Source organism: Phalangium opilio, unplaced genomic scaffold (assembly GCF_054372755.1).
Source record: "Phalangium opilio isolate 3A_F unplaced genomic scaffold, DU_Popi_V2 ptg000045l_1, whole genome shotgun sequence".
Taxonomy (NCBI): Eukaryota; Metazoa; Arthropoda; class Arachnida; order Opiliones; family Phalangiidae; genus Phalangium; species Phalangium opilio.
The window spans coordinates 6,542,712-6,570,562 of record NW_028324168.1 but is presented as its reverse complement, the minus strand read 5'-3'; the positions used below and the strand labels follow the sequence as shown (position 1 = coordinate 6,570,562).

The following is a 27,851-nucleotide window of genomic DNA, read 5'->3' as shown; positions in this document are numbered from 1 at the left end:
TTAAATAAAATGTCTCAATTCAATGGACATTAAATGATGACCTTTGACCTTATATACCTCTTAGTCTGTTAGCATATCCTTTACTTCTGATATTAGGTGTCATAAAATAACTACCAACACTTCATTATCACTTTATATATGCGTGGAATATAAAAAACACGTGGAAATGAACCAAAAAAATAAAATAAATTAAAATTTAATATTAATACTTCTAATAGATCATCCATGATAAGTCTCTTACAGCTGCATGCTATAGTGGCTTCCAGCTTATGCCCCGTAGAAATAATAATTTAATGTACGTCTATAACTCGTGATCAAACTGATTTAAGGATATTTCAAAAATCAGAATTAAGTTTAAAATGAACGTTGCTTCCTGTTATAGATCATAATGATGGAATTAAACTATATTTTATTTCCAAAGACGCGTGTGTTGATTTTACACATTGTTAAAATAAAATGGAGCACTGCTATACCTCCCATCAATATACAACATCTACTATATTAAACTTTAGAAAACTTAACAGTAATTGGAACGTAAAAGCTAGTTTTAGCCTGAAGGCAAAAATTTTAATATTAATCAAATATACCGTTCAAACCCTTTCGATATTAAAGGTTGCGCAATTTAGAAGGAAAAAAAAGGTATTTTGATTTTAATAATGGCTTCTGGCAGATCAATATATCTTATTTAGGGAGCTTTATAAAATTCAACCGCTTAATTAAGTTAATTAATATCAGTTTTTTAAATGTAACGTGTTTCAATTATTATTATTTTTTTAATATTGCAATCATAATACGGACCACGACTGCATAGAGAACCTCTTTGTTTATTTATGGAATTATAAATATGATCTAAGAATTAAATTCCAGATAATCTTGATATTTAATCAAGTTTTAAATAGTTCTTTCGAAGCTTGGGCTTGCTTCACCCTCAATCAACCCACGTTAAAAATCTAAAAATCCGGGGTAATTTTCTCATTTAAGTTAACTAAAGGGGTAAAAAATGTGATAAAATTAAATCCAGAATAAATTTTAATATTATAATTACATAAATTTCGCACTCCATAAATTTGAAAATGCAATATTTCACTATAAAAATTGCAATATTGCTATACCTAAATCCGTAGGCTAATTTTTATATGAAAAGTCGTTACTTTCAACATTGCAACGCAATTATAATTCGAGTATAAATGGGCGGAGATAGATTTTAACAAAAATTTTAATTAAAAATGCGAATTTAACATAAGTAAAAAATAAAATAAAAAAATACATCACGTTTAAAATATTTCCAAAAACTGGATTAGGGTACATAAAGACACCTGTCAAGATTTTAAAAAGCGATACACTAAATTTCACTCTCACTCTCTTGGAGAGAGAGAGAAAAAAAATCGAAATAGCCCCACAAAAGAACTAAAAACTATATTAAATTTTAAAACTATTTGTCAAATAATTCCGGAGCCAGTTAGATTGATAATTCTTGGGTAATACAATATATCTTACGCATTACATTATAAAAAAAATAAAACAGGCAGTGAAATGAGGGGCCCTAGAAATTTACCCCAGAAAAATCAAAAATCGTTAAAAAGGGGGGCGACCTCGTAATAGTTTTTTAAATATTATATATTAAAAAAAATCCTTTTTTAAAAAAGTTAAGTATTAAGAAAAAAATGGCTCAGCCCTTGCCTGGGGGTCCATTAAGGAGAGGCATCCATCGAAAGTGAATAAATGTTACTATAGCGCCAACCTATAGGAAGGGCACACACCCTTGGTACACTTTATTAAACGATATTTTAGAGTTAAAATATCGTAAATGCATTTGCGTTAAATTATTTAAAATTCTCTAATGATATTGAAGCTACGATAGCTGTGAATTTATAAATAAAGCTACGATATATTTGGAAAACGATTGAGCGAAGCTACGATAATTAAGAATCGATCGAGTATAGTTACGATAATTAAGAATCGATCGAGTATAGTTACGATAATTAAGAATCGATCGAGTATAGTTACGATAATTAAGAATCGATCGAGTATAGTTACGATAATTAAGAATCGATCGAGTATAGTTACGATAATTAAGAATCGATCGAGTATAGTTACGATAATTAAGAATCGACCGAGTATAGTTACGATAATTAAGAATCGATCGAGTATAGTTACGATAATTAAGAATCGATCGAGTATAGTTACGATAATTAAGAATCGATCGAGTATAGTTACGATAACTAAGAATCGATTGAATAAAGCTACGATATTTGGGAATCGATTGAATTAAGCTATGATAACTGGAAATCCATAAAAGATGCCGGAATATCTGAGTACAACCTACGCTATCAACCAAAACTGTTCCAAGCAACTCTATAGGATAGGAAATTACAAATACACGTCCTACGATATCGCGACTCCAAATCACCCAACCCTAATATTTATTCGATATTTCCGAGTTGCGATACTCTAACTCTAAAGTATCGATATCAAATCTTACACAAATTTTAAGAGGGGTGAACCTTTCACGCCACAAATTTTTAAGTAAAGTTGGAAGATTACGCAAAAAAGAAAAGCTCGTGTCTTTATATAATATTTAATACGCGTGCTTCAATTGGGTGCGGTTAAACACATAATTTCACTAACAGGTGGGGGCAAAAAAAGGGTTAAAAAACATTCCTTAACAGATTAATATATCGAACGACCATCCTTCATCCTTGGCGCTACCTTTTCAACTCTAAACCACCAAAGTCATGTCCATATTAAAACCAGGTCAAACGATTTGGTATATAAATGGGAGGTCTAAACTGCAATGGACATCAGATTCGATTCAACAATCGTACAACCATGTTCGCTAAGGTAAGAGAGTCAATTACTTTAGACTCTTTCTTATGAACGGATATCTCAATGGATTATTTCTCAAAAAAAAAAAAAACAAAATGGATAACAACGTTTCTCCAATTGGATTGCAATTTACAGGTTACCTTATTATGCGCCCTTGTGGCTTTTGCCCGTGCCGGAGTCATCGGAGGTTTGGGTTACGGTTACGCCGCCGCCCCAGCCATCGCTGCTGTCCGTGCCACCCCAGTCTACCGTCAAGCCCCAGCTTTGGCTTACGCCGCCCCTCAACTCTTGGCCGCCCCAGCTCTTAAGGTTGCCGCCCCAGTCGTTGCCAAGGCCATCGTTGCCGTAAGTTACTTCTTGAACCTTAATCCTGCCCAGTACGTCTCGGGTCTCAAGTACTTGTACTAAACAGGAAGCCGCTCAACCCTACGAATTCGGATACTCCCACCAATTGGAGGATGGTACCGTCGCCAACCGTCACGAAGTCAGTGACTCCAACAACGCCCGTCAAGGATCTTACGGATATACCGGACCAGATGGTATCTACCGTCAAGTTGACTACGTTGCCGATGCCCTCGGATACAGAGCTACCGTTCGCACCAACGAACCTGGAACCGCTCCCCAAAGCCCAGCCGCCACCCAAGTAAGTCATAGACAAATTAACCACGGACAGGAATCAGTTACTTAAGACTAATTTAAATTTTCTCACTTCCAGTACCTCGCCGAAGAGCCCCCGTACAAGGTTCTCCCAGCTGCCGCCCCAATTGTCAAGGCTGTCGCCGCCACCCCAATCATCGCTAAGGCCGTCCACGCCGCCCCAGTCTACGCTCACGCCGCCGCCCCAGTCTACGCCCACGCTGCCCCAGCCGTTTACGCTCACGCCCCAGCTTCCGTAGCCTACAAAACCCTTCACTCCGCCCCAGCCGTCGTCAAGACCGCTTTCGCCGCCCCAGCTGTTTACGGAGCCGCCTACGGTGCCGCCACTTACCTCCACTAAATAATTTAAATTACAATACAGAGCTCAAAAACTATTATGGGTACTTTACCCTGAAAATTCTTTAGTCTATTCAATTCAACCTCTCTTCCCTTCACTTCCTGAAAAACACCTTTCAATCTATCCTATATTCTCTAAAACACTTCCGAATTCTTCAACATATGCTGTTTTCTATCCTGTCCAACATTGTCTTAACTTATTGTTCTACGGAACACGATACTGTGTAAAGTCTGTTGTGTCAAAATAAATTATTAAGTAAAAGAAAAAAAGTTTTTCGATTATAATTCAATTCAATAATATTGCTTTTGTTAAATATACGGTTTTCAACTTTTTTCAGCGCCGTTTTTCCAATAACAATGGAAAGTATGAATATCTTATTTTTGGGAGCCCTCGGGCTAAACTATCGTCATCTCTCTTAAGTTATAAGAGTGTTGTGGTGTCCAGACTGTATAATTACCAAGTTGTTCCGAATTCAATTCTTTTACGAAATAATACGACCCAAATTTTTTAACTTTTTAAGAGCTCTCTTTTTCTCCCATCCCCTGGAATGGGAATATAATGTAATAACAAAATATGAATATTTAAATGTTTATGTATGGGAAAAACAGACGACATAATCGTAATTACTTCCGAACAGAATCTAACAAGTAATTGTTGCGCATATGTTTATAATGTAATCATAATAATAAAAGGGAGGATATTTTTTTGGTTTTTTTTAATATTTTAATATTATTGTGGTTAATTTTAGTTTGCCTTTAGGTTTAATCGTTAAGTTCGACATTTAACCAACACCTTAAGGTTTGAGCTGTAATTTTGAGTGTCCATCTTTAACTCATACAGAAAATCGCTTCAAAGTTACCGCCATAGCTTGACTATGTTAAACACGCAACCACATGGTATTCTTCAGCATTTAAGGTTAAAGGTTAGGGTTAGAAATAGAAGCGTCCACCTTTAGCCATAACCACATGTGCTTCAAAAGTACCAACAAAATTAAATTTGCGCCAATTAAAAATTGCAATTTATAAACCTAATTATTAGGACTAACTTTAGACCTACATTTCACTATCCCTTTACATACTCAAAAATCTACGTCACAATTTAAAGTTTTAAAATAATCACTTAGCCCCTTAACCCACTATTACACCCTAAAACTAAAACATATATATATTTATTAACCGGTAACTAAATAAATTTAACAAGAAATTGAATATAATGGAATTCGTCCCCCAAAAGAAATTTTAAAGTCGCGTCCTCGGGATATATTCTTAATTATTATACGTAATGTGTAGAAACTGAAGATAAAGCGGTTCTAAATGAACTACACAATACCACAATGTAACTCTCGTTAACGATTATGACGTATCATTTACTAAACACACATACTACGGCGAACTTATTACGTTCCAAATTTGTATTTCAGGGTTCATACAACTTTTGGAAAATCGATTTTCCCTGACATTTCCAGGTTTTTTTTCCTGATATTTTCAGGTTTTCCTCTGTTTTTGCCTGAGACTTCCAGTTTTTCCCATATATTCCCAGGGTTTTCCCATATATTTCCCTGAGACTAACAGATTGTCCCATATATTTCCCTGAGACTAACAGATTTTTCCCATATATTTCCCTGAGACTAACAGATTTTTCCCATATATTCCCCTGAGACTAACAGATTTTTTCCCATATATTCCCCTGAGACTAACAGATTTTTTCCCATATATTCCCCTGAGACTAACAGATTTTTCCCATATATTTCCCTGAGACCTCCAGATTTTTCCCATATATTTCCCTGAGACCTCCAGATTTTTCCCATATATTTCCCTGAGACCTCCAGATTTTTCCCATATATTTCCCTGAGACCTCCAGATTTTCCCCATATATTTCCCTGAGACTAACAGATTTTTCCCATATATTTCCCTGAGACTAACAGGTTTTTCCCATATATTCCCAGGGTTTTCAAATATCTGTCCAGGTGCAAGGCCACCTTGTAACTGCTGGTTACTTTTTTTGGAGTAATAACTTAGGGAGTGGTTATTTTTATTTTGAGATTTCCAAGAATTTTACTAGAAATTATAAATTTCCCTGAATTTTCAGTCAGTCAACAATTTATTTACCGGTTTGTACGAACCCTGATTTTATTGGGCGTTAGATTAACGGAAGGGTAAAAAACCCCGCGGGATTAGTTTTAAAAAAGGAGTGTTAAAAGGCATTAGGCCTACATAAAAATTATAGGCGTTGTCATATATTGACACAAATTTTTATACCAAATATTTAGGTCTATGCTGAATTCGGAATATCTGCCCATACTTAAAAAACGGGATTAACTAATTAAGAATTTCGATTTCGAGTTCAAGTTAATTGCGAAATTTTGACCATTAAAATTACAGTTAAATTAGAAATATTTTTAAAATATCATTCTAATTTTTACGAGAAAGACATTTAAGTAACTGAAAGACAATGATTTCTAATTTAATTAAGGGGTCATCCCTAAAATACTCTGGATGCAATTTTAACTCGAAAACAGTGTTCCTTATTGCAAACAAAATGGAGATAGAAGTTAGTAACATATTCGACTCAAAATCGATTTCCCAAGGAACATCCCCCTTAATTTATTAATACAGAATAATCAGAAACACCCTGTATATATAGATAGAGTTGCAAAACTCAAAGAAAGTATTAATTTTAAATTAATCTTTGTTACAATTTCGTAACAAAATTCTGAGCATTTTAATTTTAATCTAGCCTTTAGGCAAAGCAAAAGCTGCGTTGAAAAATATTATTAGTGACCTTGCAAAATTTTTTTGTAGTATTTTTGAGTTCATCGGATAAATCGTTTTGCTAGTCTTGTAGTAAAGATTACGAAAAAGAAAAAAAATTATAGAAAAATAAAGGACGTTTGAACGTCCTTGCCATTAAAGATAATAACGTTAGCCTAGCCAGGTAGAGATAATTCTAACACAGGTAAGTTACGCAAAAAAATAATAAAAAATAAAATGGTGCTCGAATTTTTTCCCAATTGGAATTTGGGTTAAATGACCACAGAGAGGGAAAGTTAAAAGTACTTTTGCGTTAGACATGTCAAAATATAATAATATTAGGGTTTTGTTTCAGCTAGGGGGTGCTTTTTAATAGTTAAGAGTTCTCTGTCTAGGACTGAAATGGTTCTCGATTGCGGGCAATGTTTCATTTAATGATATGTATTTGAAGGATAGTTGTAAAATTTGTCCTAGATCTTAGAAATATTTGGTAGTGAATTATTTTATCTATTGTTGGCAAAAAAATGCATAAATTATTCCCTTATTTTTTGGCAAATATTGCAAAATTTGAACTAATAATTTTTGCATGAAAATATACTCAAATTCATGTACTTCCTTCTTTCGATTTACTCTCACTCTAGTCTAGTTTAATTTAATTTCTACATTAAATAAAACATATATATATGTATACGTAATAATAATAAATTATGATTGACAGCTTTGAATTAAATTATAATATATAAAATACAACCAATTTCCCATAAAAAATTTGCATAAAAATCTATTTTAAGAGAGTGCCCCACCATAAAATAAATAAAATTTACCAGCACCCAAAAACATTAATGACTTAATTAAATTCAACCCCTTATTTACGACCATTTAAATTTAATTTCCCAAAATATTAATAATTAATTAATTCATTGATATAAATTATGCTAAGTGCCTATATATATTAAGATTGGATTGAAATTCAAATAAAACCACCTCTAATTTATGCATTAATAAACAAATAAGGTGAAATTTAAATCTTACGAAACACTTATAAAATTGCTATTAACTAAAACTTAATCAATCTTACGACTTAACAAAAGATTCCAACATTTTTTTACATAATAAAAGAAAAAAAATAACCTCGGGGTTGGTTTGAAGGCAATTCAAACAAGAGAGAGAAAAAAATATATTAAATAAAATTTATGTATTAAAATTGAAGAATTAAATTATAACAAGGTACGTAGGAAACGCCTCTAACACCAGCTGCTGTTTCTTAAGAAATAAAAGGGCGAAAATGTGTGTCTACATCCTTAAAGAGGTCAAATACAACCACTATAGTAAGTATTGTAGGGTGGGTGGAACGCGGAGAGAAATGATTAAAACTGCCCAAATCAAAAATGTAGACTAAATAGTTCGCGACCCTTTGGCGAACCACAGCCCAAAAAATTATGCAAGCTACCACCACCAGCAGCAGTAACGAAAGAACTAAGACTCGAGTTCTCTTATAACTTATCTGATGAAATGTTATACGTTCCTAATTCGCCCCTTCTCCGGGCGTCCGACGGAGACCCACCTCACTTCACAACAGAAAGAGGCCGACCATTTTTTTTTCTTTTTTTTTTTAGGTGGTATAATGTTTTAACTCGAATTTTCGATATTATTATTAAATTTATCAAAGCAAGTATGAGTAGGCCTAAATATTGGAAATTATCTAAGTATTTATTTGGTATGAGCGGAATAGGCTTATGTACTACAAGGTTTACTAGAAATAAAATAGGTTTCCTAATTAGAATTTTGGGGGTTGAATCAATCAAATGAAATGGGTATCGGATTCCATAAAATTTTTCATTCACTAAATAATTAGAAAAACATTAATGAATTTCATAAAGATTTTTATCAAAATATCTATAGTTATTAAACTTTTTCTGGAAATTTTACTGAACATTCAAACTTTTCCTGGATTTCATTGAGAATTCAAACATTTCCTGGAAATTTTACTGAACATTCAAAACTGTTCCCGGAATTTTACTGAACATTCAAACTTCCCCCATCAATTTCCACAAACTCCAATTAAAAAAACCAAATATTGAAAAATTCCAAATCCAAATCCACTAAACAGAGTTCAGATCTATTTTCAGATAACTAACTAGAATTACCATAACATCAAAAACAGGCAATGTCAAAATTAACGAGGCCTAATTACAATACACTGTCTTAAAAAAAAAACAACAGATAATTATAAAAACGAGCAAACTTAACCCCAAGAAGATAAAACATCTTTGCACTCAAACATCGGGTGCACCTTGAGTCGATTAAAAATTCGGTAAAATATTTCTTCAGGGAGGGAGTTGGTTCAAAAGACAATGTATTACTTAAAAACAACGAATCACCTAATACTAGTGTTTCGAGTACGGACCATAGACCCTTACCACTAACAAGAACACAACGCCAGAACTAACTTCGCCCCACCACAAAACCTTAATAAAAAAATATTTCCGTTTCAACCCCCTCCCCTTTTAAGCCCCCTCAATTTCAAACTACTTTTCCATCTTAAATTTTTTCCCCGAAATCGAAAGTACGCTGTATAATCCCATCTTACTCAATTATGAACTCTAGGGAGGAGGCCCCTTCTTAGCCTAAAAGGAACAAAAATCTAGAGCAAACTATTCCGTATATAAAGAGAAGGAGATCCGACGGAAAATCATCACTTTCATTTCCACCAGGATAAAGTTAGGATTACAAAAATGTTCGCTAAGGTAAGGAGATAACGAATAAAAAAATATTCATCTTCTAAGCTAAAAATCTCATCGCTGGGGATTTAAAGAGAGCTTTTTAATAATCACGAATGAAAAGAAAAAAAGATGTATACTAATTATTCGTGGATTTTAAAGTACTTGGCTTCCTTGGAAGTTTTAGTTAAATTCGTGTTTGGAGCCTTAAAGTGCATAGTTTTCGTTTTAAAGAGCTTGTTACTAAAGTTTAGTCGTTGAGGGTTTAAGTGTAGCAAGGACCACGCGTTGGAAATATAGTCCGTGATAACTGCCGCTGATATAAATTTAGAAGCGTGGAAGGTTTAGATTTGAAAAAACGCGGGAGATATGCGAGAGGAAATATTTTCTAGTTTAGGAAGTACTAGTGGCGCCATCATGCCGCGTTAGTTGGAACTAAATTTCCCGCCAAAATCAAACTAACGTAAAACCACGTGTTTTTACAGATCGCTGTAGTATGTGCCCTCGTGGCTATGGCCCGAGCTGGAGTTCTTAACGCCGGTGTCAGCTACGCTGCCCCAGCTCTCGCCTACGGAGCGGCCGTTAGAGCTACCCCAGTTTACAGACAAGCCCCAGCTCTCGGCTACGGAGGACTCAGCTACGCCGCCGCTGCCCCAGCTTACGCCCACGCTCTCCCCGCCTACGCTCACGCTGCCCCAGTATACGCCCAAGCCGCCGTCAAGGTTGCCGCTCCAGTCGTCGCCAAGGCCATCGTTGCTGTAAGTAGCAATTCTGTTGCTGACAGTGGTTTCATGTTCAGGACTGGTGTATCTAACTTTGCCTTCAACTTAATTTGAAGGAGGCTCCTCAACCATACGAATTCGGATACTCCCATCATACCGATGATGGTGCCGCTTCCAGCCGTCACGAATCTAGCGATGCCAACAACGTCAAGCACGGATCTTACTCCATCCAAAACCCAGATGGTACCTACAGACACGTCGAATACGTCGCTGATGCCCTCGGATTCCGCGCTACCGTCAAGACCAACGAACACGGAACCGCCCCACAAAACCCAGCTTCCACCCAAGTAAGTAACGCTGAGCACGTTTTCTCCAACAAGAACCCCGGAATTTAAATGGAAACTTGTTTATTTTTGTGGCAGGTTCTCGCTGAAGAGCCCCCGTACAAGGTTCTCCCAGCCCCAGCTCCAGTAGTCAAGGCTGTCCACGCCGTCCACGCTGCCCCAGTCATCGCCAAGGCCGTTCACGCTGCCCCAGTCTACGCTCACGCCTCCGCCCCAGTATACGCCCACGCCGCTGCCCCAGTATACGCTCACCACGCCGCCCCAGTCTACGCTCAACACGCCGCCCCAGTCTACGCCCACGCCGCTGGCCCCGCTTACTACCATCACTAAATTAAGATTATTTTTTAATTAGCTGTCGCGTGTAAATGTAAAACCTTTTTAAATTATTTAAAATATTTCGGGCTGTTTTTTTCGTTAGGAATATAGGCGTCGGTGTTAGAAGTATATTTTTGTATAAAATAATGGATAACAAATGTGTTAAGGGCTTCGTAGCGCTTATGGTTCGACTCTTCGGTTGTGTTTTTAGGAAAAATATTGAAAATGTCTTAAGAATTATTTTTATGGAACTTTTCGGATCTACCCTATACCATATACTAATTTGCATGGGTATTTTGTAAAGAGTTTGTTTCGTTTAATGCCCGTGGTCTCCTATAGAAATTCTGCCTCCAATCTCTTCCTACTATTCGTTTCTTCTTTAATTCTCCCCATACCCCCCATTTCACACACAACGAACAGTTGCGTTTACTAGTCTCTAGTGACGATTTAACAAATTTCGCGTTTTCGTTGTTCACGTTTTGTACAGTCTAGCACGATATTTTGCAAAAATATAAAATAAAATGCTCAATCACCTACAATTTTGTCTCTCGATATTTTTTTAAATACCTTTCTCTAATCCTACTTTGCACATTTCATGAACAGCCTATGTCGAACATTCCTAATCCACCTTATTCCCTTTCGCCGGAAGTTAGGCTTAGCTCGGGATTCTTGGGGGTGAGTAGCGGGAAGAAATTGGTCTGTCGTCTGCTACATAAGCCAAAAATATGTACTGTAGCGGACGACAGACCAATTTCTTCCCGCTACTCACCCCCATGAATCCCGAGCTAAGCCTAACTTCCGGCGAAAGGGAATGAGGTGGATTGGCATTATAGATTAAGCCTAATTATGAATGGGGAAAAACACGCCAAATACTTCCAGTTGAAAGTTGAGTCAACATTTGCGTATTCGCGCGCAGACGCAGTTGAGCAAAAAGGCCTATGCCAAGGCCTAACCGAACTAACATAACATGAGCGCCATTTCATTTCAATAATCATAAAATTCATAATTGGCTTCAAACATATATTCAATAGTATTTTCGACTTTCCTAAAGAATATTCCCCCAAAATTTACAGCAACTACGAAAAAAAATGTATAAACACTTACAGTAAACTTTCCAATGTGTTGAAACTTCCACTCTCCATTCCCAGGGGTTCATTGTCTATGACTCTCCGTCGACTCTTGGCCCTCGCTTACGCATGGTCCGTGTTTTACCGCTAAGCCTTGGTCTCATGGCGAAGGTCAGGGTTGTCAAAATCGGGATTTTTTATCCTATTGATCTGGCACAAAAACAGGCACAATTCACCGATATTTTTACCGAAATGCAAAGAAAAACTTCTTATTTCACGAATTACAATTAAAATTTAATACTAAAAGGATTAATTTTTTAGGAATAAGCGGGACTAAAATGATCTTATAGCTGCGGCCGGCTTCCCTCGCAAATGACAATCGCCAACAAAATGGCGCGAAACGCACGACCAACCTGAGGAAGGGGCTATTAATTCAAATGTAGGCAAAGTGTGAATAAAAGGTTGGCCGTACATACATATGAGCGCCAAATATATAGAGTAATGGCAGCCCTCTACCTTCCGACTGTATTAAAATCATAGGGGAAATAATATGGGGTGCCATTAGTCTATTTGTATGCAAAATTCTGCGTCTGTGTTATTTTTTTTAGGCATATTTATGGGGAATAAGATGAGCCTACAGAAATGATTACAATGATAATATTAAAACTATACAGAAATTTTATTGCAATTTTAACAGCTTCAGACTATTAATTTTTATTTTGTTTCTTTTTCCACGCATAATTCAACTCTCAACCACAAATAGATTTCTTCCCTTCCGGTATCCGTTCCCTTAATTAGTTCGTAATATTTCCAAGAACAAAAATTAACATCTATTTAATTAGTTATTTTTTTTTTTTGTTTTATCTTACAACATTAACAAGACAATCTCAAAAAGATGGCTTTAATTTTTACTTAAAAAGGCATGATTTAATTATAATTATAATTTTTAAGTATTAAATAGCCTTTTATTTTAACGTAAAACCTGCCTATATATAGTTATGAATTTTTGTTCTTATGATTTTTTATTTTTTTTTAAAGTACCATTTAATTTAAGTAATAATTATTAAAAAATACGCCCTACTATAATGCGTTAATTATGTTACAAAGATTTGGTAATCGGTAATCCCCAAAAAACTTCGTTAACACCTTTTAAAATAGTCCGTAACGCAGCTAGGCAGGGTGTAAAAAAAAAATTAATTTTAAAAAGCCCCTAAAACACCGATATCTAAGCGCTGAGTTGCATGTTTTTTTTTTTTTGTCGTTATTTCTAAAATTTCTCTATATTTTATTAATATATTTAATTTAATTTTTTCTTTTTATTTTCAAACTTGGAAGGAACAATTATAGTTTTGTTTTTTTTTTGGTTAATGTTAAAGCACCCCACTATCTGTATTTACAAAAACTTAAAAGTTTGTAAAAACACTTAGCAAGAAGCTCCGATAATAATGGAGGTGGGTTGATTGGAAATTATTTAATTATTAATTACGATTTATATATATTTTTCCCTAACTTGTTTTGTTTTTTTATTTACTTAATATATGTTATCACGTTGGACAAAGATTTAATTTAATTAATTTAACAAGCGTTTTTTGTTTCTTATAAATTTGTTTTGTTTTGGTTTTTTTGGTTTTATTTTTAAAATTGGTGCCAGCGTAATAATTATTTATTTATTAATTAACCAACACCTCCAAATATTTGAATTTCTACGGTATTTTATTTTTTTGAAATTTTTACCATTTAAATGTACTTACAGATTTTAAATTTACCATAATTATTTATTAATGACCTGTTAATTAATTAATTAATTAATTACTATAAGTGAATAAATAAATTAATTTATAATATAATATTTCACAGTTAAATATTAATTGGTTATAGTTTTACTTATTTAAATTTAAAGTTTTTCCTTTCAATTGTTTTATTATAAACATTTTTGAGCCTTATTTATTTATTTTAGATTTGTTTGTTTTTTTGGTAAAATTTAATTTAATTATAATTATATTTTAAAGCGGGGAGGGTTAATTTTTTTAATTGGAATAGGTAATTTAATTTTTAAATTAAATATTTAACTATTCACTAAAAAAATTTATATTTACCGTACGTGCTTCCTAATTAATTTAATTCTAAATTGTTTATTTAAGTATTTAAAAAAATTAACTAACTAATTCTAAAAAGACTAAAATACCTTTTCTTTTTTGTTGTTTCCTTCCAACCTATTTAATATTAATTCTATATAAAAAATCCTATTAATTATTTATTTATTTATTTATTTTAAAAGCAATTGGCGGTTGGTTATGACGAATGTTTGTATTTCATTAATTTGTTTGTTTATTTACGACATTATCAGTAAGAAAAACATTATCAGCTGCCCAAGTTGTATTTTGTAGTTGTTTGTTTGTTTGTTTTTTTTCCTTCAAAAATTGTAGACCTGTACACTATAATTAATTAATTAATTATTCATCTAATTAAAAAAAAAACCACCTAAAACGTTTCCATTATATAATAATTTTCGTATTATTATATTTTTTTTTTTTTTCAAATATGGAGTTGTTTGTTTGTTTGTTTTTCTTTAAAGAAGTTAAAAAGTGATAATTTTTAACAATGAAATACACATTTAATTAATTAATTATTATATCTCATTAATTTTTTTTATAACCACCATTAAAGACAGTTCACGGGGGGAGGGGGGACACAAAAATATTCACATAATAATAATAATAATATAATAATAATAAATTAAAATATAAGTAAACCTTAAAATAAAATGCGCAAAGTATTAATTAATTTGCTTTAGTTAAGTACAAAAAACTGGTATTTAAACAAACCCCCAAAAATATATAATATAAAATAAAATAAAACCTGACTAGAATAAGAAAAAAAAAAAAAGATTAAACAGTTGGTCAGGAGTCAAAAATAATTATTATAATAAGTTTTTCAAGGGTCTGTTTTTCTTACTCTCATTAATTAAAAATTACGAATAGTTAGTTTAATTATAATTAATTAAACCGGGGATATAAAGTTTTTGTATAAGGTGCATAATTAGTAGTAGTTGTTTTAAACCATTTCATTAGTAAAAATGATCAATGTTTGTTGGTTTGTTTGTTTTGGGGGGAGATTTCTTAAACTTTTTGTTGATTTAAGTGTTTGTATTTGTTTTTTAATTGTTTTCTTGTGTAAGTCTGTAAAATTTCACGTCATTATCGGTTGTTACGTAGATTTTGTGGGGCGCTGAGAAGTTAGTTCATTTTAATAGAACTGTAACCTTAATATATATTGTCACAGTTTAAATAGATCGAGATTTCACATTAGGTTTAAGTATTTAACACCATTAATTTGCCTACAAAATAATATATCTTTTCCTGAAAATTTCCAAAAACACCAACAATACTACAAAATAGTCATCTCATTATAGATTTTTTGCGTTCATATATCATTAATTAATTATTAGTGTTAGTTAATTTCCCTAATTTTAAATTTTGTTCATTAACTCTTTATATTTTTTTATAATTAATTAATTAATTAATTTTCTCTGACAGTTATAATAATACCTACCATATTTTAACAATTTTTGGAAAAATGATGGTATTTTATTTAAAATTTAATTAACCTTTAACCTTATTTTAATTTTTAATACTAAGATAGCTACCAACAGCAAGATTCAAAAAGTGTGTGAATTATTAATCAGCCACACCTAAAAATAAAATTCAGTGTGGCATATCTATAGTTCATTTAGACACACATTAATTAGTACCTTTCGAATTTTTTTAAAATTAAATAAGGGGATTATCTAAATGTAAATTTAATTAGTTTAATTAATTAACCACCTTAGGAATTAATTTCTTTTGGGTAGAAAAAACCCCCCTAAGAATTTCTGGTGGCTCCGATATATATTTTAAAGAGATGTACAATCATCGTTAAGTAGAGACGGGGCCTATTCGCCGCCGACGCTTAAGCAGACGACAGATAGAGATAGTCACGTGGCAATGCCCAATCACTAATGTACGAAATAGTAAGACTACTTCAAACGTACATAGTTCCTCTACATAACGCATTATACATCCCTTAAATATATAAGTTTAAGTAACATTCCAATTATATAATTTAATTTAATGTAGTTTAAAATTAACTCTCCGTTTATCGAGAAAGAATAAAAAATAATTTCAGGGGGGAGATATTTGTGCAAAAACGAAAGGGAAGAAATCAAAACTTCGATCGATAAACGGAGAGAGATTAATATTTGTTCCTAAGCCTAATCTAGCGACGTTCAGCGAGAGCACTTATATATATATATATATATGTGTGTGTGTGTATATATCCCAAAATTAGAATATTTCAGCAACACCGATAAATTTTCTCGATATTTTTAGAAACATTTTTTTAAAACCTTTGATAGGTCAACATTATTTTGGAAGTATATATGTTATTTAATCAGAATAAAAAATAAAAAATATAACTTAGAATATTTTCTTACTTGTTTGTTTGTTTGTTTGTTTGTTGGGGTTTTTTAATGTTGATTGAAGACTTGAATTTATATATAGTTGTCTTCGTATCGTAAAGGGGTAATTCTTAATCTCATAAAGGGTTCGGTTAAATTTTTGTTTGTTTTTTCACGATTTGGATTAACAACGATATATTTTTTTTCTTTGTGTTTGTGTATGTGTAGAAATTGGTTAATGTTTCGTTAATTATAATAGAGTTTTGAGTTTTGCACATCTTGACATATGAACGTGAAAATTGATCACCAAATGACATGACATCATGAATAAATGTATATTGTTGTAGATTACGTACGTACGTATTATTCTTTTCTTTTACAGTATGTACTTTTTTTCTTTTTTACTAAGTCAGATAGGGGTGCTGTCGTCTGTATTTGTCTTCAGTTTTTTGGGGGGTAAAGGGTTGGTTTGTCTTTGCATTTAATTAATTGTTCAATTATAGTTTTGTGTTTCCAGTTTGTTTGTTTGTTTGTTTCTTAATTACTTTGTTGTTGGTTTTGTTCAAGAAGTGTTAAATAGGTAACATTTTTTGGGGTTGGGGGTTGGGGATTTTTAAGAAGTTTCTTTTATTTGGGGGCGGGGGGGGGGGAAATGGGGTTAAAGGTCAGGGTAAAATAAGTTTTCCGAAGATTCATGACTTACATGTATGTTGTATGTTACGCAGCAGAGTTGTGTGAGTGTGGGGGGTTTTGGGGAAGGACTGAAGGATGTTTCGTAAAATTTAAGAGTAGATTGTAATTACTTCCCGACCGCCACCACGCACCATTAGAACACGATCGAGACCCTCTGTTAGAACTTCGAGGAACTCCATATCTAAAGCGGGAATAATTAAGGAAAGGTAATGAAAAAACACTTCGTTAAACAATGATATCGATATCGAAGGTAATGGATGAAAAGGATACAATTTTCTTCGCCCCGAGGAATCTTGGGGGGACCTGGCAAGTTGATTATCACTAGCTGAGCATTATGGGACTTATTGACAATGACCTCGTTGAGTTTCACCGCGGTATGCATACGTCTAACGTTGGCTTCATCGCTGTTTACGTTAGTAAATAAATAAATACACAAATAAATAAAAACCCCTTTCCCCAAATTTTACAATAAAAGACAAACTTACGGTTTAATCTTCAATAGCTTATCACCAAACTTCTTTCCAGGTTGCGGGTTCTCATCAGTTTCGTCCAATTCATCTCCGCTCGAATCAATGTTCCCTCCTTTAGTCGGGGAAGATGCGTTTTTAAGAGGAGATTTATGTGGCGATTTCGTGGGTGATGAACTTTGTCCAGCTCCTTTGGCTTCTACATTGACACCACACAAATATATCATTTAAAGGTAGGGTGAAGTAGAAAATCAAGTGATTTTTTTATCGATTCTTCTACTAATTATAAGACCAGTCTGCATAGTGAAACATTCAGGAAATACCAATTCCGAATGATTTTAAAATTATTTCAAATTAGGTTCAGATTTTAAGGATAATTTTAAACAAGGACTGCCGACCAATCGAGTAACGCCCTGCCTTTTTATTAACAAAATTCTCGTGGCACGTTCCGTGTCTCGCGTCACGATTGTCACGTAGCGCGCGAATTTTATCAAATCTCGTGATAAATTTCATTCAACATGGAACATGCCACGAGAATTTTGTTAATAAAAAGGCAGGGCGTTACGCGATTGGTCGGCAGTCCTTGTTTAAAATTATCCTTTAAATCTGAACCTAATTTGAAATAATTTTAAAATCATTCGGAGCTGGTATTTCCTGAATGTTTCACTATGCAGACTGGTCTTATAATTAGTAGAAGAATCGATAAAAAAATCACTTGATTTTCCACTTCACCCTCCCTTTAAATCATATTTAAGTAACTATATAAGAATGATTAATAATTAATTACCTCCATCCTTGTCCTTGACGGGAGAACTGGGCTTGGTCGGCGAGGTATGCTTGCTACCACCGTTAACAGCGGCGGTGGTTCCCTGTTGGTTCTCGTCATCTTTAAGGGCAGCGTCGGAAATGACATCCACAAGTTCCGTTTCGTCAGCGTCGGGTTCCTGCGGAGTTTCCAGGAAGCGCACCTTAGAAGCAGTCCGATTTTGGCTACCTGGGTGATGATGGTCCACAATCGATTGGACCTACGCATGCGCATTAGCGAATTTACAATTAAAATTAGTAAAAAAAACCAAACGGGGCTTAACAAAAAACAATAAAATGCAAAAAAAAAAGAGATAAATGAACGTGAAGATGAGAATGAGAACGGCGGATGAACACGAATGAATGAACGCCATGCGAAGTATGAAGTAATGAACTCAAGTCATCGTGAAAAAATTTAAGAATCAAGCGCAATTCTCCGGAAAAAAACGTAATAATTTCTATGAAGAGAAGTAAAAGTACACCATCACCGCAAAAGTAACCCCGCAGACAGACAGACGTAGGAGTCTTTCAAGTTAGTGGCAAAGTCACTTTCTCCGAAACAAGGGTTGGTTTTTGTTTAAATTTGTCTTGGTTAATACATTACCACGCCTAAGGTTTCCCTTTTGCTGAGACGTAACTGCTTGAGCATTTCGGATCTTTGTTCCATCATCAAAGTTCTCTCGTAAGTGTAGGCTGAAATGTCACTGTCCATCTGGCGCGAAAAGAAAAGAAATAAGTACGACCAGACAAACTGTACCGAGGACACGAGAGTTCAGTATTCGATTGAATTGAAAAAGTTCTTTCTTTTCTCTCATTTTCGTTAACTAAATTGTTTCTCAAAGCTTTCTTAAGAAAACTTAAGAAAGAAAACTTAAGAGAATAAATTTACGTTAACAGAAATGAAAAGAAAAGAAAAAAGATATAGAGTCACTGGACGTTTTGTTTTGAAAAAGAAAAAAAGAGTTTAGAGTACAGAAATTCGAAAAAGAAACACTGATCAAGGTGGTAATTTAATGAAATATTCAATACGCCTACCATTTCAACGACTTCAACTTCAGCTTCAATACGTAGATGGTAGAGGAATGTAGCCAGATCTTTTTTCATCTGAATACTGTTGTCCTCGAGTTCTATAATACGTTTTTTGACAGTCAAAGAAACGCGAACAAAATTAGCGTAACTAAAAAGTTTATTTAGACTTACGGGCTACGGTGAAGATTCTCATTTTGCAATTCTTCCACGTCTTATGTTGTTTGAGCAGGAATGGAAGCAGCATAAGTAATCCACCATCATGGACAATCCACCAAACATCGATAGTTCCCGATACTTTCTCTCCGTTATCCGGGAACTGGTTAATTCCTTTAGGCACTAAAAGTGCATTTTTGCTGGATGAAACATTCCTGATGGTTGCTGCAACAAACCATTAACCTCGAGTAACCGCATCTACGCAATTACAAGTTCACGTTTAAAATTTACAAAGAAAAATCCTCCAAGAATGATCATCCGGTGATTGTCTCCAGCCATAGGGCCATCCCAAAATAACCGTATTGTGCTTTAGCCCACCCAGGCCGGCTGTTTGGATTCTAAAAAAGGATGGGAGGGGAGGGGCGTTTCAAGTCGCTGAAATCGTGGTAAATTCATGGAAATCTTACAAATGACAAATTCCATCAATAATATTTTTGCTGACAGAAACTTCAGCGAAGCCCTTGACTCGTTCTTCCTCCATAACTTTTCGTAAACTCAGTTTAGCCGCCTGAGCTTCGCTGTACATTCTCGTGTATTCGCCCTCTACGACTGAGCATACTAGTGACAACCCTTTGCCTACAATCAAACACAAATCGCAGCGCGTCAATACGGGGGTGGGGGGCAAAGGTCGTTTGTTTATTAAGGATACGTCGTACCCGCTTTGAGCTGCGAAGCGAAAGAGATCATCTTGCGATATTTTGGCAGCAGATCCTCGTTTAATTTGCAAAGCACCATGATTTGAGGACGCCAATTTTTGGTATGAGGAGGGCCTTGTTCCAAACGCAACAAACTAAATCGAGCGGCCGAAAGAGCCAAACCTCGAATGCCATCACCCCATTCTTTTTCCGCTCCTCTGTATTCAATGTATTTATAAATGCATCCAGCCAAGGCCATCGATACTAGAGCGTAGTACCAACTGCCCAGGAACATAACTATAAGGCAAAGGGCTACTCCTAATAAGGACAGTGACCTGAAACGTCCAACAATCGTCAATACCCTTGACCTCAAACACTACTTTCATTAAAGATCATTCGTACCAGTGATAATATTTAAACCTGGGACGCCAATTCGGAGTTCTAAGTAAACTTTGAACTGTGCAAGCTAAATTTACAAACATGTAGCACATTAAAAAGAACCTGAAATTAGGATTTAAACGTATCAGTTGATGGACTGTGATTCACGAGGTTAAATATTCCGTATCTGAATTACATTGTAAGAATGGGAGCTATGTAATCCAAGTTGCCTATAAGAATTCCCATTTCGCATATGCACAAGGTTAAGATCAAGGCCCTGGTGGGCTCGCCTCGGGCCGAGTTGGCGGCGAAAGGGTTTAGGAAGTTAATAATTTGATCTTTGGCGATAGCCTGAAGCAAACGAGGAGCGCCGGTTAAGGATTGCAAGCCGGCTCCTAAGGTGGAGAGAAGGGAACCGATAACGATGACCCACGGGTTGGGCCAAGCCAGGTAAGCTACCGGAAGACGACCGCCCACGCTCTCTCCAAATTTGTCTCTCAAGAACAGCCCGTTAAACGAGGCACCAAAAAATATAATACCAGTAAGGTCTGATGGATTAGTCAAGGGGATTTAAACCGAGTTTTAAATTAGGTTTAGCTAATGATTTTAAAAGGATACAGACGATGGAAGTGGTAATTTGAGCTCCTAGGGTTCCAATGGGGATAGATTTTTGACCATCCGCTAAATCGCCGGATCGATTAGATCCAGCCATAATACCGGTACAGGAAGGGAAGAAAACGGCGAGTAACATCGTGAACGAAGTGGTGATATCAATTAACAATTGGTTGTAAACTTTTTGCCCTTCCTCATGAGGTGTGTCTTCCGTGGCAAGTATAGCGCCTTTCTTTCCGAAAGCCGGAGCTAAGTTTTCAAAAAATACTCCGCTGGAAAGACCGGGAATGGCCCTTTCAAATTTGGCTTCGTGTTCGTCGAAATAAGGGTCGCAAACGAAATCATCCCGGTTGGTCGAATTGCTGACCGTTTCGTTTGACAACGGTTTGCAGTAAACGTAGAAGAGTGAACCGTCCGATATTTCTTTCGTACAGTTTGTATAGCCGTCTTGACTCAGTATCCGGTCACCCAGGATACAAATCCTTTTAATAAAATCATTTCCATTATAAGGTCCAGTATGGCTTAAAAACGAGCATCGATTGGACTCACTTCAAATCATCCTTGCCATTCATGTTGACGAAAATACCGACGTAAACGCAGAAGATGGAACAAATGACGCAGAAAAGAGCAATGGGGGCGAATTTGCTGACAAACTTAACGCCCATAAAGACAACTAAGCCTACGATGCAAAGTAAAATTGATCCGTACGTTCGAAAGTTGTGATACATGATCTCGGGGATACGAAAATCACCGTACAGTGCCAACTGAGGCGCTAAATAGTTCTATCCAATCAAATAAGTCCCGAGAAAAAAATTAGAACCAAGTCTCAAGACGAACCAGTCCACATTTCAATTACCAAAAAAATTTCGACAGCTCCTATAAGGTACATGGCCCCTGCAACTGTCGTTGCTAAATAAAATAATATCCCGACTGCCCCACCAAATTCGGGACCCAACGCACGGGACATCATGAAGTAACACCCTCCAGCTACGGATTGAACAAAACCCCTACCAATTAACGCCAAATTCTCTTCAGGAAAAAGCAGGCTAACCATACCTGGAACTATTCCATTTGTTGCTATAGCACTGAGAGATATACTAGTGGTGAAAGTCTACAACAACAACAATGGAATCAACCCTATGACATGTACAACAGGAGCTAACTTCATTGTGGTACCTACCACGCAACAAGACATTAAAACAACCAGAAAGGATAAAGGAACGCCAGCTGTTCCGACGATCCACACCATACGGATGAAGAAAATGACACCGAAAATGTTTTGAATACATGGAAGGTAGACGCCAGCGATTGTTCCCAAGTTTGCCTGATATAAAATTTAATTAAAAGTAACTCTCATCTAATCTATACCTAACGTTGGTCAGTGGTCACGATTATTGGAATGTAACATACTTTGGGTAATGGTTTAGCTTCCTGCTCGCCGGACATGTTCGGAATGGCCACGTTATAGTTGGCGAGTGAACCCAACAACGTGGCCACGCGAGGTCTTTCTGGCATTTCCTCCTGAAAATTTCATTATATTGTAGGGACACGTAATTCGGTGGCAAAGAAAAGGTTCATTTGGGGGTTGTCGCGAGTTATTTGTGAATTTAAAAATAAGTGCTTGCTATAAATACTATTATATTTAAATATGCCAAAATAAAATAATTTATAATTAGAAATATCCTAAAAAATAAATAAAATTATAATTAGAAACATCCTAAAAAATAAATTAAATTATAATTAGAAACATCCTAAAATTTTTAAAATAAATTAAATTATAATTAGAAACATCCTAAAAAATTTTTAAAATAAATTAAATTATAATTAGAAACATCCTAAAAATTTTTTTAAAATAAATTAAATTATAATTAGAAACATCCTAAAAATTTTTAAAATAAATTAAATTATAATTAGAAACATCCTAAAAATTTTAAAATAAATTAAAATTATAATTAGAAACATCCTAAAAATTTTAAAATAAATTAAATTATTAAGTGAAATACCGTAAAAATTAAAATTAAATTATACAGTGAAATACCCCAAAAATGATAAATGTCAAAATAATTTAAAACTTGTTTGAAATAAATTAAAACTAACTTAGGAAATTTCAACAATATTATAATGCTTAAAATTATTTCTCTCAAAAATTAAATGAAATGAGCAAAAAATATATAGGCCTAAAATCAAAATATAATAGTTAAAAAATCATGCTTTTTTTCAAACACTCACATGGTAAAGGTACAAATTCTTTTCATAGCTCGACAGCTCCTTATCATGAATGATGGGGTGTTCATCTGAAGATGCATGATCACCTAGAGAAAGAGAAAAAACTGGTTAGACTACAACAAACATTAATACCTATTATTAACATAGATCGCCATTTCGGTTTCAAAATAACAAGCATTTTCTAAATACACTGCAGACTATTTTCAGGGGCCGGTATACCCACCATTAAGTACACGCTATAAATTAAGGTATATTAGAAGCAAGGACCATAATGATACTATAAGGTAGAATTTTACGAGAGAGAGCTGAACTCGTTTTAATAATTTGACAAATGACAGGAGCCTAGATTTTCCGCCTAATTAATACCATGTGCTTCATTAGCGTACGCGTGATTTATCCAGTAAAGCTTTAGAGAATGCTCTAATACTTTAAAGTCAACCCCTAAATTTAGGCAATAAAGGGGTGGGAAACGATTGCAAAATACCCTGACATAAAATTTAAATAGGATAGATCTAGAAGTTTTAAGTAGCTTGGGGGTAATAAAAGTTATAGGATAGTTTAAAACAATCTTTAAAATTCTTCTTGAGGGGGAAAAAGTTCTTAAAACTCCGAGGAGAATTTCCAAAGTTTATTGGCGAAAGATCTATAACTTAAAGCAGAAGGGTATAAAAGAAGAAGTGTGACACTCTGTATCCTCTTAACACGATTCTTCCCATCCAGGCTCACCCTTTTAGTTTGCTCTCCCGCTCATCAAACTTCAGTACTAGGGTGAATTCTATAACTTGTTTGGTAATAAAATCCTCAGCAATCAACCCACAAACCTTGATTGTCTTGACGCGGGACAAAAACAAAGGGCATGCGCCTTGGCAAATAGTTAAGCGCTAATAGAGTAATGACGAGGAGGGATCTATTTATCGCGTATGTGATTCGATTTTAAAAACATTCAAGCTATAATAAATGTAAAATGATGTTGGGGGAAGAATCATGTTACAATTACTTTACCACGCTTTGTTCTGGTACACTTCTCTCGAATAGAAATATTATATACTTCTGCATGCTTAAAGCTAAATCATGGTTAGGAAACTTGGTGGCAAAGTTAGGATTAAATCTCTGGAGTAAGATCTAATTCTTATTCCCCCCCTTTTTTTTTTGGTTTTCAGGACATCAACTCGTTGTCTGCGAGGTTGTCGCTAGCTTTTTATCGATTATCAATTTCCTTTAAAGAGAAAAACAAGGAAAGGCTATCGGCCGCGCGGGTTTTCCTTTTTTTCTTTAGATCTCTCGCCAGAATCATAGAGATCGAGACAGATCGAAAACTTCTAAGGAACATGTTCCCGATTTCGGATGACGTGATTCGGTTTCAACCGTAAATCACATTTCTTATTTTTGTTATATTCCTTACAGGCGAAGAAACCCTGAAAAAATATATCAGATTTTCCCCTTTGGTTCTTGCTCTTAAAAGGGATGATGAAACTAGTATCGTTTCTAAGCCTATTTAGGGCTTAACTATCATCCTTTTCATTTACGCCCACACATAAGGAAGTAGGCTTAACCGAATGTAAAAATATAGTTCACTTAAGCGTGGTATTAGGCCTAAAAATTAGGCTTAGATGAAAGTAAACACCACGTTCTTTTAAGAACAGTATTAGACCTAAAAATCTAGGCTTAACTAATAGATAAAAGCAAAAGATTTCCTTCAATCTAAAAATAGTCTTAAACAAATATCACTAAGATGGACTTCTTAAAATCAGGTCAACAAATGTAAACACTTCTTTCCCCAAATCACTACTTCTCCTCGATTATCTTTGCAAACACTTACTAATTCCTTTTCAACACTTTTTAAATCTAAATTTTTATAAATCAACCGACTGAAGATTGAAGATTTATTTTAATCGCGATAAGAAGTTAAAAAAAATCGATACGAAACAATTTTCAAAAGAAGGCTTTAAAACTTGGGGCACCCAAAGTATAGAGAAGGAGGAAAGATCCTTCTTCCAAACCAAAACCCGGTTGAATTCAGATGAAATCTCTTTAGAAAATTGCTTATCGACTTGAAAAGCTTGCAACTCGGGGGTCCCTTTTAATAGAGAGTAACTTTATATAGGCAAGAGTCCAGCGGAAGCTACACCGTTGGACTTTTCAATTAAAGCCCATAGATTTAAAAAGGGGATAGGAACTCTGAATTTCCTTATTTTTAAGGAAAGCTAACGAACATTTTTATCTCTCAAACCCACTTAATCAAGAATCCGAAGACACGTTGGAATTGAAAAGAGTGGAAGGACAGACAGACAGAGAGAGAGAGAGAGAGAGAGATGAATCCGAGAGGAAGTAGACCAGTGTATTTTCAATAAGTTAGAGTTTTTATAGTTCTATGGGTACTCAATTTTGAGTCGGAAATGTTCTGTGACATTTTTACAAAGCACAAAGGCCACCAGTTATGATTGGAGTATTTTACAGATGACCCCTTATATAAATTTCGTTGGTCTATATAAAACTCCCGATCTAAATACATAAACATCCTCTTCCATCGATTGAACCCATCATATAACCCCCGCCCCCCCCCCCCAACTGAGCCGCAAAAACAAAATTCTAAACACAAAACTTTCCACCTCAGCGATTTACCCGCAAAATCCATTCCCTGTTCAGCTCGGGCAAAAGAGGCTTTGACATATTTCAATTCAATTGAGACAAAAAAGTCAACACCAAGTGAGGTTGTCGTGACTGGAATAGAGAAGTAGCTAGTAATCCTCAATGCGCCAACAGAACCCTCCCCATATCTCCCCAAACCCCCCAAAAAAGAACCCCGTAAAATACACTGAAATCTCTTTTTTATTTCAAAGATTCAACCGAAATAAAATAAAAAATCTCGAAATCCATAAAAACAAAAAAAAAAGACCATACGGTACTAGAAGTTACAGACCCGTGTAGTTGAAACAACCCCTCTTGAATTTCTAACACACTTTATTAAAGTTTAAAAGCAAATAAAGCTTTTCACTATACAAAAGTCGGGCCGAGCTATCGAACACTGTAGATGCCGCAATGCGCCGTTAAATTTACATTTTATCTCTTAATATTATTATTACTTCAAAAGAGTAATTTTGTTGCGCTATCTTTTCCCGTGAAATGAACGTAAAATAAATTAGTTATTTTTGTATTTCTTAAGAGTAAATTACAACTCTTTGTAGAACGCGGCGATTCCTCTTTAAAAATTAAAGATAATATAATTATTTATTCTTAAAAAAGCGCTACAAGGGGAAGCCGAACTACAGGCTGAAAAGGAGTAATGTTATCCTTACGAATGAATGAATGAATGAATGTTTTATTGACCCAAAAAAATAATAATCCCTTTTGAATCAGGGAGGAACCCGCAAGGGGTTCACAGGTCAAAAATAAAAAAAAATTTTTACAAGCAAAATACCGACAATAATAATAATACAAAACAAATATCAAATTAATAATACAAATAGCAAAATATGCTAACCACAGAACAGGCTAAGGAGGGCGCTGGAGGCGAACATTTGCCCATTTAGCAAGAAGACATTTAGTTATAACACTTGAATGAATGAATGGTTTATTGACCCTTTTGATTACAAATCCCTTTTGGAACAGGGAGGAACCCTCTAACGTGGGTTCACAGGTCCGAAAATAAAAAAAAACTAAAACAAAGCATTAAATGTCGTACAATAAAAAAACACTAAATTAATATTTACACGTTACAAAGTCAACAAGAAAACTATTTACAATTATGTACAATGACAGCTGATCGACATATGATTCAATCCTTTAATAGGGCATGGGGCAGAGAAGGCGCAATTTCGCCCAATTGGCTAAAATACTTTTTGTGATAGTTATGACTTCCATATTTGACCTATCCCCGAGAGATAGGCTATCCGCCACTTATTGCCTGTAGAAATGTTTTACCCGCAGCACATCGGTGTTTACGGAAAAGGTACAATCAGGGGCAATATTTCGCTCCCTTTAAAAATAAGGGGTATTTGCTGAAAATTATTTTAATTAGGTCTACCAATAGCGTATAATTATGCTTAGAAATACTGCTTATTAAACCCCACTTTTAATAGGATTTCCAGGCTTCAATTGAGCTAATAGAAAATGAAAAACATTGCCCTACATTTTAGGCTTATATCTTTATTTATTTTATCCGAAACCCAAAATGAGATAAAAATAAGGCCTAGACAAAATATACATCTCTGAAAATAACCCGTTTAAATTAACCAATCGCTAGGCCTAAATTTAAAAGATAAAAAGAAGTTTAGAGGTTTACAAGAAAAATCAAAAAATCGTTACAAAATTCTTCCAACAAACAACTTAAATTTAAACTATTTTTCTTTCCTGATGTAGCGAGCAAACCTTCCATTTAAAAAGGCACAACGATAAACTGCTACTACCATGAGCAAGAGTGTGTTAATTTAAAAACAATTTCACGCTGGCTAAAATAACACGGAGGGATTTTTTCCTCCTTTTTGCAACATACACACACAAACGCAGGGCCCATTATAAGCGAACCTTAACGGAGTCTATAAATTACTGGCGTCCACTCTAGAGTTCTTGCAAGAAGCGGATAGGCCTAACGTTTTGTTTTTTGTTTGTTCTTTTATCTCCA

At 34.7% G+C, this 27,851-nt stretch overlaps 2 protein-coding genes across 6 annotated transcripts in view; one reads left to right on the top strand and one right to left on the bottom strand.

Annotated features, from left to right (window-relative positions):
- The first annotated feature begins 2,717 nt into the window (after positions 1-2,717).
- LOC149677145 (uncharacterized) lies at positions 2,718-11,138 on the top strand. The gene is made up of 6 exons (XM_089838589.1): positions 2,718-3,171; positions 3,239-3,469; positions 3,542-3,781; positions 9,776-10,048; positions 10,129-10,359; positions 10,435-11,138. The coding sequence occupies exons 1-6, from the start codon at positions 2,890-2,892 to the stop codon at positions 10,684-10,686; spliced, it is 1,509 nt and encodes a 502-aa protein (XP_089694715.1). The 5' UTR covers positions 2,718-2,889; the 3' UTR covers positions 10,687-11,138.
- Positions 11,139-12,398: 1,260 nt separating this feature from the next.
- kcc (solute carrier family 12 member kcc) overlaps positions 12,399-27,851 on the bottom strand; it is a 173,277-nt gene continuing 157,824 nt past the window's right edge. For 4 of the 5 annotated variants that reach the window (XM_089838142.1, XM_089838144.1, XM_089838147.1 and 1 more), the window contains 19 exons: positions 23,234-23,316; positions 22,415-22,525; positions 22,185-22,328; positions 22,061-22,115; positions 21,861-21,991; positions 21,554-21,786; positions 21,011-21,486; positions 20,589-20,940; positions 20,417-20,515; positions 20,036-20,349; positions 19,787-19,955; positions 19,611-19,717; positions 19,338-19,544; positions 19,173-19,264; positions 18,742-18,849; positions 18,121-18,358; positions 17,352-17,532; positions 17,137-17,270; positions 12,399-17,047 (listed from right to left, as the gene is read on the bottom strand). In XM_089838142.1, the coding sequence (XP_089694268.1) occupies positions 16,956-17,047; positions 17,137-17,270; positions 17,352-17,532; positions 18,121-18,358; positions 18,742-18,849; positions 19,173-19,264; positions 19,338-19,544; positions 19,611-19,717; positions 19,787-19,955; positions 20,036-20,349; positions 20,417-20,515; positions 20,589-20,940; positions 21,011-21,486; positions 21,554-21,786; positions 21,861-21,991; positions 22,061-22,115; positions 22,185-22,328; positions 22,415-22,525; positions 23,234-23,316 (3,326 nt within the window). In that variant the 3' untranslated portion in view covers positions 12,399-16,955. The remainder of the gene's footprint in view (positions 17,048-17,136; positions 17,271-17,351; positions 17,533-18,120; positions 18,359-18,741; positions 18,850-19,172; positions 19,265-19,337; positions 19,545-19,610; positions 19,718-19,786; positions 19,956-20,035; positions 20,350-20,416; positions 20,516-20,588; positions 20,941-21,010; positions 21,487-21,553; positions 21,787-21,860; positions 21,992-22,060; positions 22,116-22,184; positions 22,329-22,414; positions 22,526-23,233; positions 23,317-27,851) is intronic. The other variant, XM_089838143.1, reaches the window with a different exon arrangement.

Excerpts from the sequence above, each read along its gene's own strand:
- LOC149677145 (XM_089838589.1), top strand. The coding sequence starts at position 2,890 with ATGGATTATTTCTCAAAAAAAAAAAAAACAAAATGGATAACAACGTTT. Across the intron at positions 3,172-3,238 it reads TTGCCAAGGCCATCGTTGCC|GAAGCCGCTCAACCCTACGA; the intron begins GTAAGTTACTTC and ends TGTACTAAACAG. Across the intron at positions 3,782-9,775 it reads CCGCTTTCGCCGCCCCAGCT|ATCGCTGTAGTATGTGCCCT; the intron begins GTTTACGGAGCC and ends GTGTTTTTACAG.